The sequence below is a fragment of the Pangasianodon hypophthalmus genome, chromosome 4 (genome assembly GCF_027358585.1).
Source record: "Pangasianodon hypophthalmus isolate fPanHyp1 chromosome 4, fPanHyp1.pri, whole genome shotgun sequence".
Taxonomy (NCBI): Eukaryota; Metazoa; Chordata; class Actinopteri; order Siluriformes; family Pangasiidae; genus Pangasianodon; species Pangasianodon hypophthalmus.
The window spans coordinates 23,246,030-23,259,329 of NC_069713.1; the positions used below are offsets into that span (position 1 = coordinate 23,246,030).

The 13,300-nt window shown below is 39.8% G+C and overlaps 1 protein-coding gene across 4 annotated transcripts in view; it reads right to left on the reverse strand.

The window, feature by feature from the left end:
* Positions 1 to 13,300, reverse strand: part of ctnnd2b (catenin (cadherin-associated protein), delta 2b) — an 81,072-nt gene that overhangs the window by 58,099 nt on the left and 9,673 nt on the right. For all 4 annotated transcript variants that reach the window (XM_026936866.3, XM_026936865.3, XM_026936869.3 and 1 more), the window contains exon 2: positions 7,530 to 7,663. In XM_026936866.3, the coding sequence (XP_026792667.1) occupies positions 7,530 to 7,658 (129 nt within the window). In that variant the 5' untranslated portion in view covers positions 7,659 to 7,663. The remainder of the gene's footprint in view (positions 1 to 7,529; positions 7,664 to 13,300) is intronic.

The window sequence follows — 13,300 nt, forward strand, 5'->3', positions numbered from 1 at the left end:
GGTTCTGCTAGTTACTATCTAATGGGGCTTGTGGCTAACATGTGCTGCTAAGAGGCACAGAGTTTGTACTCCCTCTGCTTACTACATCATATTTATTGCCAAGTCTTGCAAATTCACTTGGATTGTATTGCTCTACACCGTTGCTCTACATTGTACCAAGTAGGCAGCTTCTGCTAGTCATGCTTCAAGGCTTGCTCACAAACAGACAATGTCTGAATCTCATAGAAACAAAAAATTATATGCATCAGATAATTGCATACTGCCTTGGCATTGACTGTTTTAAGGACATTCAGACAGAAGCAGAAAATGTCTGAATGTCTAATTCCAACATCTCCTACTCTGATTGTGCAACAATGCCAGTGCAGACACACTGGCTTTCAGATTTAAGTCCTGGTTCAAAGCTGATTCTGGCCCAGGCCCCTCAGTCTAAACAGCTGATTGTTTGTAACCTCCTAGCCCCAGTGACACCTGACCTCGCCTCATGAAGCAAGAAAATAGTCTAAGCTGCTATTTAGATAAAAGAATAATTTGGCAGCAAACATGGCTCAACTGAAATCAGTGATTCAAGAACTGAGACCGTTTGACTCAGAGGCTTGCATTTCTCAGCACAGCCCCACTTACAGCTCAGTGGCCAGTCAACCTGATGATAACCTACTAGTTGAATCACCACAGTTAACAATACCAGTCTTGGTGGGTCCAGCTCACTCGAACCCGGAAACCTTGGCACATGTTCTGTCTGATATGATGCGTCGTAAACAGGCCAGCCTTGGACATATGCCTGCTGTTAATGTTTGTGTCACTAGTGGTTTCACCAGACAAGACACTACCTCACTGCCCAAGCAGTCCTGATGTCAAAGTTACAGGGGTACAAACTGCAGTACAAGCTGTGTTGCCACGGGAGTGGCTCACATTTGTGGACCTGCTTGATGCTTAATTTATGGTGCTGGAGCTGTTTTCTATGGTTTACCTTCCTAGGCCAGACAGTCCAATTCAAATGTCCTTTTGGAAGGTGCATACAAAGGTTCCTCTGATGACCACTGCTATTACAATACTGGCTCCTGTGCGCTCTAACCAAAGAGCACTCCATCCAGAACACATTCACCCACTGTCTTACATTGCGACACTTAGGCTCATTGTGACACTGAACTAACACAAAGCAGATCACAGAGTTAACTGGCATGAAGCAGGACTCACTAAGAATGTTTGCACCAGCATGTGGCAGACTCACCAATGAGTTTCAGCCAGGTCACTGCCTGGATGGGTGACGACAGTCACATCAGTAATTCCCCCTAGGCTTGCTAGAATTGCAGGTAGAGATGAGTCATGAGAGATGGGTCATGAGCCTGCAACTGGACCCCAAACACCACTAAAACATGTCTCAGTAAAGGGAGCTCAATAATTAGCCCACAGGCAGTACAGGACATTTCTAGCAGGAGTCTGGTTGGGGGCTAGCAGGAGTCTGGTTGGCCCCACCAGAGAGAGATAATCACCACACGTTTAACATAAAGGCTGGGGGAATTTTGGTGCCACGGGGGTATTGGGGGCAGGTGGCCTCCTGATGTAAGGTACATCAACCAGATAGAGTTGAGGGCAGTCCTCTTTGCAGTGAAAGGGTATTAAATTACTGGTTGAGGTTCACTCTAGGACATGATGCTCTGGTCCAAGACTGGCTTGCCACATGTTAAATACCTTTCCTCCTCTACTGCTTATTTTTCCTATTCTGTGCAGGATTCAGCAATTTGGCCATAAAGCCCTACTTCTGGCCTCGAGATGGTTGGCAAGACCTTGGTTTCCACTGCTGCTTTCACAGGATGTTGGAATACCCTGGCAGCTCTCCAAGCAGATCAGCTGTCCCAAATGGACACCAACGAGGTCATCTTTCCCTGTGAATGGTATTCACCTTATTGGCTGAACCATGTGCATTTTCCATTTCCTAGCATCTTGACCTTTCTTCAGGAATTGCTGAAGAGCAGCATGTCTACCCTAAAGATGTAAATGGCAGCTCACCACCATGGATGGCATGTCTCTGGAGCTCCATGGACTTATTACTTGCTTTCTAAAGGGAGCAAGACACCTCCATCCATGCTGGTCCCCAAGGAGCCCCACCTGAGACCTTTAAGAAACTCCATCTTGTCTTGGAGTCTCTTAAAGATTCTCTTTATGAACCTATGTGTGAAGTTCACTTGACGTGAGTGTCTTTGGAATCTTATTTCCAGCTAAGAAATTTGGGGAGTTGCGTTCCCTCATGATAATCATGCCTTGTATGCATTGCTGGCCAGATGACTCTGGAGTTATCTTGTAGTTCAATCAAGGTTTTCATATCACCTAACTTTGAACATTGAACTTTTCAGTCAAGTGACCTTGAGCCTTCAGTGAAGGTGAACCTGAAAAATGTTCGTTGCTGTGCCTGGAGCATACCTTAATGTGTATTTTGGACTGGGCAGCAGCCATTCAATCCTTAGACCAGCTGTTTATTTGCTATGGGGTAAGACACAAGGTGCTCCATTGTCTAAGCAGAGGTTAGCCCACTGGGTGGTGGGCATCATCACCTTAGCACACAGAGATGATGGACACCCAACCCCTACTATGACATACCACTCTACAAGCTCTGTCTCCTTATGGAAATTATTTATTTAGAACTGTATAATTTCAGAAAGTCTGTCCTGGTGCTACCTGGAGATTTTACAAGCTCCTTCCATTGGTGGGAGTATGGCAGTCATTTCTGAGCACTTTTCTGGGAAGTCCTGTTCCTTATGACATTGATGAGAGATGGCAGATATTATCCAGGTGTTATACACCACTTCTGGTGGCTAGAAGGGGATAAAATTGAATGCTAGCTAAGTATGTAACTGTGGTTATAAGTATGTGGAGTAACCTTGTGGAATCTGCATCAGTTCTACAAGAAGGTTCTCAGTATGAGTGTACATGCAAAGTAGCTTTTGCAATCCTGCAACTAAAGGAACAAATATAAAATAATGAGATTGTTATGAAGGATAAAAATACATGCAGATCCCTTAGGCCACACTGCTACATTGTAATGTTGGGGAGAAAAAATTAAGAGGTAGAGCAACTAAATGGCTATGGGGCATCATTGTGATGCTTCAGCAGGTTGCACCTTGTGGACAAAGGCTGTAATATAACTTTTTAAAGACCATATGATTATATATAACTTACAAAAACAAATTTCTAAAGTCAAGAAAGAAAAAAGAAAGAAAGAAAGAAAGAAAAAGGGAGGTTAAGAGAAGCGTTAACATGCAGAGTAGTGCCAGTGGAAGAACTTTCCTAAGCATGGCAAGAAGGAGCTGCAAATCCTCTGCTACATCAGAGAAAGTACTCCTCGAAAGTGAAGTATGAATACTGACAAGTCTATTTGTTTTAGAAAACAACTAACGCTATGGATCCTCAAGATACAGTTAAGAAAAATTTTCCATGAACTATCCCACTTATTTGAACGTAATGGAACATTACAAGTCATTAGAGGCTCTATATCAGTAAAGAACTGACTGTGAGTGACAATTTGAAAAACTGAACATTGAAAACTGAACATGGAGTACTAATGCCTGGTTAATTGTCTGTACATTAGTCTCTTTAAACACTCAGGTTAATTTTCTTAACCTGATCATTGTTAGCAACACGTATTGTTGACAATCACCAGTGAAGAATATTCTGACAAAAAAATCCAACATAGCAATCTATCTGCACATGCCCCCATGCAGACTGCAGTGCCAGAAGGAACACTATGAGGACACGATCATTAGCAGTGAGGATAGAACCCTGCAGGTAAAAGACTACAAAGTGGAAATGTAGTACCTCCCCCTTTTATTCAACTAAGCATATTTATACTGTGCCTACTCAAACTTGTTACCTATATTACAATGTGGGAGTGCAGGGGAGCTTAGTATTGTGAGAGACTCATAAGATAAAACTTACATGTGCAATCCTAAAAACTGCAGACAAAGCACACACACACACACACACACACACACAGAGAGTACCTGAATATTTTGCACTTCTTAACATTCTCTTGGATACTAAAGGATACTACTTTTGAAACAGAAGTGACAGATCCCTTCTGTGACAGGGACACAAGTTGACACTCAAATCTGCACATTACAGGATGAACTACTTATTTATTTTAACATATAAAACATGATTAACAAATAGAGGTCTTTGTCTGATTACCTCAGCTAAAAACCCACTTCCCAAAGGAGAGTAAAATAGAACAATGCCCTCTATTGGTTGAAGCAGAATACTTATGATTATTTTAGTAGGGTAAGCAAATATTGTAGGTCCATGGGTCTCCAAGTGTTGTCCATTTTATTTATTTATTTACTTTTAATTTTATTTTTTAAATAAAGGTTTACCTGTTATTTTATTCAGTTATTATAAGCCTAATTAAACGATCACCTGAACTTAATGAATTTAAACTATTCCATTATAACACTAATGTGTGTCTAAAAAGTAATGCCACTGGTCTGGCTTTTGTGGGTGGAAAGTTAATGGTTCCAATAAATACATATGACTGTTTTGGATTTTGCCTAATGTGTCTAATTTTTGAGTAGTTAGATTAAGTCCTTCAAATAAATCTGTGCTGTGAGCATAAAACAGTCCATGGGATTTTTTTTATACTGGAAAGGGTTCCTGGCTGCAATATATTTGATAACTCTGAGTTTAGGTTACATATATTTGACTACAGAAAGTGTGAGAATCACTCAGCATTCACAGATAACCTGGTACAGCTATGGTAACAGTAATAATGTGTCCTTACAATTCCTTCACTTAACATGATAGTGGTATTGATTATAACAAAGCAAATAATAAATAGGAACAATTATGAACTCAAATGGGAACTCTAAATTCAAAAAGCTATCCATGGCTAATTACCAGTAAGTGAATGTAACGAAAATGAGAAAGCACATCATAGTCCAGTGGGGTGTGGTTGAGAGTCTGGTTCTTCTGTGAGCCAGACAGAGAAAATAGGAGGCCTGCAGCAAAATAATATGGCTGACATTTTTATCTCTCTTTTTCTAATAAGAAAGCTATTAGACTGGCCCAGCCTATGGCTGCGGCCTACTTTACCATTCCCCATGTCAGTTCCAAACTCTGAGAGTGTGTCAGGTCCCCCCCCCCCCCCCTCCCCCCCCCCCTGTTATGTGGTTAACAGTGGTTAACAGTGGTAGAGCAAGCTAAACAAGGACAAGAAATGGCTGTCTTGTCATGATCAGTTCAGTCTCTGTATGGCTTTACATGTGTTTGAATAAGGCTTCAAGCCATCCTGGCACATAAACATGTGTTTCATTTCTCACTACATGAGTAGTAAAATAACACCACCAGCTCCATATACATTCCCACAAACTGGCAACTCACTCCAGTGGTGTTGGTTGATGTCAGCCAAAAATACTGAGAATTTATGATCAACTGCAGACAATGAGTAATCACACCAATTAAGTGATCTGTGACATCAGCTGATGATACTATGATAAAGTAACAGGGTGGCTATATCTGTCCTTCAGACAGCCAATCACAGAGACAAAATGCTTACGGCAAGAACTTCAGGATGCTTTGTCTTCTACTAAAGTTTTCATGCCAATACACACAATGTTAATACAATAATAAGAAGGGACAGCCATAATTATAATACAGTTTGTCTGTATTTTGAATAAATCCCCTCCGATCTTATCGGAAAGGCAAGGTCAATTCTTTTGTTTTTACTATACACTGAAGACATTTGGGTTTGAGATCAAAAGATGAATATGAGATGATAGATCAGAATTTCAGCAACTGATAAAACAAATGAGAGAAGGTGCAGCACAAGCCCGGAAAAGCATCACAGAAGAAGAAAGCAACAGTTGATGATGTCAGTTGGTCTCCGGCTTAATGCAGTTATTGTAAGCAAGGTACAGTATATGTGAAATATTATTATGTTATTTACATTAAGACTACCTGTTCCAATACTTTTGCTCACCTAAAAATTGGGTGGTCTGCCACCAAAGGTGCCATGTTCCAAGTTGTTTAACACATGTAGATGTAAATATCAGGAAATGAAAGCTGAAATTCTGCTCTATTGTCTCATATTCATTTTTTGAACTCAAACGCAATGTCTTCATTGTATAGCAAAAACAAAAGAACTGGTCTTGCTGTTCCAATACTTTTGGAGGGGACTGTATAGTTTACAACATAAAATGTGAGTAACGGCTTGAATGGACCTCTATAGAGTATACACTTGAGTCACAAATCTAAATTAAAAAATAGTTACTTAAATGGTACACAAAAGAATTGGAACATGACACATTATATATCACACCATGTTTCTCTCTATTTATAAAAATAATGCATGTGTGTCAAACATTGTGATCCACCGTTCCTGTATTCACACCACTGTGAAACACCTTCATGCAATATACACTCATTGTCCACTTTAATAGGAACACCTGTACACCTGCTCATTCATGCAATTATCCAATTAGGCAATCAGTGTGACAGAAGCACAATACATAAAATCATGCAGATACAGGTCAACAGCTTCAGTTACTGTTCACGTCAAACATCAGAATGGGGAAAAATGTGATCTCTGTGACCCATTCAGAATTGCTGCAAGAGGAGATGCCTTGTTGATGAGAGCAGTCAGAGGAGAATGACCAGACTGGTTTGAGCTGAGAAGAAAAGAATACGGTAACTCAGATACATCCATAGAGAGCAGAAAAGCACAAGACACATTGATGGATGGATGGGTGGATGGGTTAAAACAAGCCACTTCGACCACAGAGCTTAATATTGAATATTGAACACTGAATATTTTTTGTTTTTTGCACCATTCTAGAGACTGTTGTGCATAAAAATCCCAGGAGATCGGCAGTTCCTGAAACCAGCCAAGCTGGCTCCAACAACCACGCCAAGTCACTGAGATCACATCTTCCACCCATTCTGATGTTTAAAGTGAACATTAACTGAAGCTCTTGACCTGGATCTGCATGCTTTTATGCATTACGCTGCTGCCTCATGATTGGCTGATTGCATGAATGAACAGGAGTATATGTGTTCCTATTAAATTGGGGAGTATACAATACTATATATGCTACTATATACTGCAAAACATTTGTTCATTTAGCTTCACTTTATGCTGTAAAGCCTGTCCCGGGAACACTGGGCATAAGGCAAGAATACACTCTGGATGGGATGCCAGTCCAGCACAGGGCACCATGCACCTTGAAGTCAGATGTAAACTCTATCCCGCATATGCTTATGGGTTTTCAGGAATGGTATGGCCCACATAATTACTATTTACAGCATGCAGTGATAGCTTTGATAATTTGGGTTTATTCTAAAAGTGTTTGAAAATAAAATGACAAGGTGCTGAATACAGTGGTTAGACACTATGTCTGGTTAATCTGGCTAATCACAGTGCCAGGGATAAATGATGCACACGAATGTTCAGCGCAGTACACATATGTGGATAACCAATGAAAGAGCCAATGTTTTGTAGTGGGGTTGTTCATAAAGCCAGTTATTAGCCATTTAAACTGAATGACCTGCTCCTTGACGGAGGCCAGAATGGCGGAGGTCGTCTCTGTCTCAGATCCATCCCCGTTGGAGGCGTTTAGTACAGGGCTCAGCATGGTGGAGTTCTCACTGTCACAAGACTGGTCTGGAACTGGCATTACTCCTACAAAAAAAGCAACACATTTTTATAATCACTGCAACAGGAATGAAAATATTGTTAAAGGTATGCAGCAGGGGGGGCTAATGGTCTAAGCAAGGGCCCTATTAAAATTAGATGCAAATTCGAATCTTGGTGATATCACAGCCCAAAAGAGAATAAGTAGCCTGGCTTGTGGGCTAGAGGGATGGGATTCCTCTGTTAGTTCATGTATATGGAATAGTGCATCTATTAACAGGCCTTAAAATGTTACTCATGCAGCAGTTCATAAAGTGACTTCACATCTCACAGGATGCACATCCTTTCCCAGTTTGGCAATATTGGACATGTAGCTAACAAATGGGGCAAAAAATTTTGTTAAAATAGGGCAAAAACACAAAACGGATGTAACAAGTTCCTATTTATGAAAAGTGTTTAGTCTGTCTATTCACATTTTTCTTTGTCTGCTTTCTCAGTATGCACTTCTCCTATTTTCTCTCTTCAGCTCTCCTGTGCTGTTTCCCAAACACAGTTCTTACTCATTGATCCAAGTATTTGATTTGGTGCAATATGATGAGTTTTCATATAGACTTCGAATTCAGTGGCCTGTGCATAAGGTAATAAAGTCTCACTGAAGTGCTGTGGTGTTTAGAAATGAACATCATCATCATCTGTCTCTCTTTCTCTCTCTCTCTCTCTCGCGCCCCCATTTGCCCCTTCCCTGCCTTTCCCTGTCCTTCTCTGTCCCTCCACCTTCTTGTTGTTTTCTCCTCCTTTCTCTAACTGTTCCCTCTTTTCACAACTAGCTCACCAAATGTCAGCCCAAGCTCCCCAGAACAAGCATCAGCCCAGAAAATGGCCGCTCATGTGCAGAATGAGTGCACCTGGGAGGGTTGCGTAAGTTGCATAACTGCTCTTTCAAGCTACTAAAAAACATAGACAAAGTAGTATGAGTACATACCAAGAAAGATTAAGTGAGCTGATACAAAGTTAGAAACCTCTCTTCTCCTTGCCTTGTAGTCCATAGGGAGGCACAGAGAGACAGTTCTAGGTCAAACTGATGCCTTGCCACCAGTTAAGTGTGATCATTTTGAATGCGTCCAAGCATGGCAGCTTTAACTAATAACAGCACCAGCTGTTGCTTTGATGGATTACACGTCTCGGTGCTAATCTTAATCATGCACCTCCTCTTGATTGATAATATCAAAAATAAATATAATATAACACAGAGAATCTCCACAAGGAATATTAAGCAGAGGCCTTCCTATATAAAATAGAACTGGGTCCATGCAATGCAGCAAACTTTACTGCTAAACAGGATGGGGTAAATCATTTAGCACATGAGCAGAACGGCAGATCATTTTTCTCCAAGATTAATAGCTAGATCATCTACGCCTTCTCTGGGCTGGGGCTGCCTCCAACAAACGTTATACCCTCTTCAGATTTATGCATACTCTATACCCTGCATTCACCAATCTAGATGCGTTGAATATAAATTTGGAAATTCATTGCATGTGAATCATTTTATACAGTAAGCAACATTTTTATAACAGTTAGGCTGAGATCTCAAGACCACAGTATATGAGTACACCACATTAAATCATTTTTATATACATCAAACCATCCAGTGACCCCTCATGCCCTTGGCATCCTGGAAGAGACCCCTCATGCCCTTGGCATCCTGGAAGAGACCCCTCATGCCCTTGTCATCCCGGAAGAGACCACTCCCATCAAAATGGAAATATTTCATTATAGAATAAAAAAGATCAGTCTGAAGCATTGATTTGATTTGTGATCCTTCGGTCAAAGAGGACAAGTGGGCCCAAACCATGCCAGCAGTATATCCCAATTCAGTCCATCACAGGGCATTATGCACACACTCACACACAATCATCCACTATGTTGTCACATGTTTCTGGGCGGAGAACCCAGACGAAACCCACATGGACACAGGGAGAGCATGCAAAACTCCACACAGGCAGTAACCTGAGCTCTGGATCTGAACCAGGGACCCTGAAGCTGTGAGCCAGCCTTGCGTTTGGAATGGCCCACCTAACAAGATTATCTAGCCCACAAGAATGTAGCAAATGACTGAATCAGGCAACTCACACTCCACACTTCCCGTACATGAACATTAAAAACAAATTTACTGTCTGAAATTTCACTCCAATTCATTTTCAGTGGAAAGTGGCAAATAAAAGAGAGGGATTGTGGGATAGTGAGCAGTGAGTAACTAAATAGGAAAAAGCTGAGCTGACTTCAACTGTCCCCACATTCTTCACAGAGTCTGCTGTATATCTCTAATGAATTGATACTCAGGGAGCAATCTACTGTTCTCTGACCATAAACGAAGCTTTCTGGGTTCCCCAAGCTGCATGATTATAGAAAATGGAAAATAAAAGTAATGTCACTTTCAGATTGTTCATGGTGAATTAATATTAAGCTAATGCTGTTTTCTGTTTCCTGACCAGGATAAATAGAATTACACTACGTTTATTTGAAATCTTTCCATTTCATTCAGCAGGATCAATGTAGACAGACACAGGCCAGTAGGAAGCAGAGGAAGCTATACATGAGTAAGACCCAAAATGAAGAAAGCTGTACTACATAGTAGTGCTGTTACAGATCAAAAATTATCAGGTGTGAACTGGGGGGTTGAAGTAGATGACACATTTTATTTTGGCGTTTGAATATTTATGCTGCAAAAAATGACATGTCAGTTAGTGAAGAATAATCTTAAGTAATCTTGAATAAAGGAAATGTTATCTAATCATCCTCATCATAAGAAATATTTGTTGTAATATAAGACAAATATAAGACCATATAAGACCTATTTTTAAACATATTTACTAATTTCAAGCCTAAAATGGTCTTATTCTATTGGCAGATAATTTAGCTTCTTTATAAAAATAAATGCTTAAAATAAGAATTTCAAGCTTAGTAATCTTAAAGTTGTTTAAAAACATAATAAAGAGAATAAAGAGAAATTCTAGTTGAATCTGCCTGTATACGAGATATATTTACTTGCTAAGATTTTATTTTATTTTATTATTCTTTTGACATTTTTTCTGATTCACCCCACTGACGTTTTTTTATGCGTGAACATGTTACATTGACTGAAACATCACAGATCTTACATGTGAACAAAGGACAGATTGTCTTAATGCACACTGCCATCATACCTCTATAATGTTTCTTATAGCACACACACTTGCACACAGTTGCTCAGCTGCTGTAAGAATGTCAGTTCTTTCTTGTCTATTCTTTTTTTAACCAGCTGTTTAATTGTCTTATACTCCCTCTTTTCATCCATCCATTTATCCATCCATTTATCTATCTATCCATTCATCATTAGATTATTATCTTAAACTGTGGAACTGTGAAAGCGTTTTACTGCTGCTTTGTGTCTTAAAAAAGCAAAGGCCAAAAAAATCATCAGTTTACCATGTAAATGGAAAATATCTTAAAAAATGGCAACATAATTTTGTCATATTGCTACCAAATCAACTACTTGTTTAAAAACGAATGGTAGTTGGGTATCCTGAGCACACAAAAAAACAAATTTTTCCTTTCACTATCAGCAGCATTTGTAGCACTAAATGCTCTTGAACTTCAGTTGTAATGACAGCCATTGGATACAATTTCTGAGATTCAGAAATTCAGAAAAAAAAATTCAAACACACAAAACAGACAATGCAGGAAATCCAAATAGCTGAGATGAAAGTTCAATAATGTTAAACACAATGAAACGAGCTTGCAGTATGTGTTATGTGCTCCCATTAAGACGGTATAGGTGCATACACTCATAAATACATACTCAGGTATTAACCAGTGTGGAGTCCATGTGCAATCGTGGAAGGCAACACAAACATAAGGTGCAGGAACATGGAAACAATGACATGCTTTCTAGGATTGCTAACTGGTGTCAGTTGTTAATGAAACCTCATAACATAAGTTTGATACTGTAGGTATTTAGCTACAACACTGAATAGTTAATTCACACCTAATATTTTTCCAAGATGGCAAAAATGCAAATACTTCCCATTGGCCTGTCACATAAAAGGTAATGATGTTGTAACAAACTTCCAAGATGGGCAAGGAGGAGGCGGGAACCGACTGAACACAAACGTAAACTTTAATCATAAACCGAACTCAAACAGAACGTAAAACACAAATGTGTGTCAAACATAAAACACGCACGTGTCTCTCTCTCTCTCTCACTCTCTCTCTCTCTCTCTCTCTCTCTGGTGTCTCCATCTGCTCCTTATCTCTCTCTCCCACTGATTAGTCCACTCAGCGCCAGGCGTGCATCCCCACAGCCTGGCCATTCCCTCCTCCTCGTCACAGATGTTCCATGGTCTGAGGAGATATCTGAGATGCATCATTTAAAAACTGTCATCATATGATGTTATTGCCACTAAGCTACAGGGTCTTGTTGATATTCCATGCTGTGAGATAAACGGGGCTGGTGGGGGATGGGGGGATGGCCGAGCTACACCGGCAAACCTAATTAAAACAGCACAGTAAAGAGACAACGCTAAGGAAAATACAGTGAAGACAGTGGAAAATGGTACCAGTGTAAATGTTCCGTAGGACTCAGAATGAGGGAGCACTTCATTCCTGCCAAGAACAAAAAAAACTTATGAAAAATTTTGAAATGAAATTTGAATGAAAGGTCCAGAACACATCATTCTTGAGCAAATCAGTTGCAAAAACAGAGGATGCAATATTTCGCCCCCCCCCCATTTTCTTTTTTCAAATCATCTTTTCAAATTGCTGCTCATGCTTTGTCACAGTGCAGCATAACACACTCAGAGGAAAAGTGTTATCTACCCTCTTCAACATACATATATGATTTGAACTCACAATCTCCTGATGATAGCACAAATGCTTTTCTGCTGGGCCACTCCGGAACCAGAGAACACAATCTTATTAGATACATAATGTGTCTGATAAACAAACTAGCATTATTCCACCATTCCACCATTTTCTGTTGTTTCTAATAAAAAAATTGATTTAGTACATTATTTTGAGTATCCAGTCTGGTTTAATGATGAAGGCAGAAGATTCCTCTTAGAAGGCAGAACTGCCAGGTAAAGACCCTATAGTAACTGGCTCATGCTCCTGAGTTGCACTTTTATTTACTATAAATCTCCTTTAACTCATTTATGGCTTTCTATAATTTCTTTGATTTGGTCTTAAAATTGTTTCACAAACAAGAATCATCTAAGCTGGTATTTATTGCTTATTATATACATAGATGGCAGTTTTGTCTGAAACTTGAACACACATTTATAATCCTCAGCTTTGGTGGACATCATGTTTTTACTTTATTACCCCAATAAAAAAAAAAATCCTAAAACTGCCCCTTTTAGCAATCAACTGTGTGGCACTAAATATAAATCCAGGCTTATTTACTTGTGGTTCCACAAAATTATCCTGCTTCATTTTTTCCACAGATTGACTCATATATGTCAGGAATGACTTAAAGGTGCTTCTGAAAGCACATGAATATCGATGAAGAAGCTCTTTCAGCACCCTGTAGTGCTTAACATGTTTATCCAGGTGCGTTCTGCATGCTGATGTACCTCTTGAGATAATCAATGACCTGTGTTGCTTTATTCTACATGTATTGTTGTCGGTAATTCTTCTTTGACTTTGACT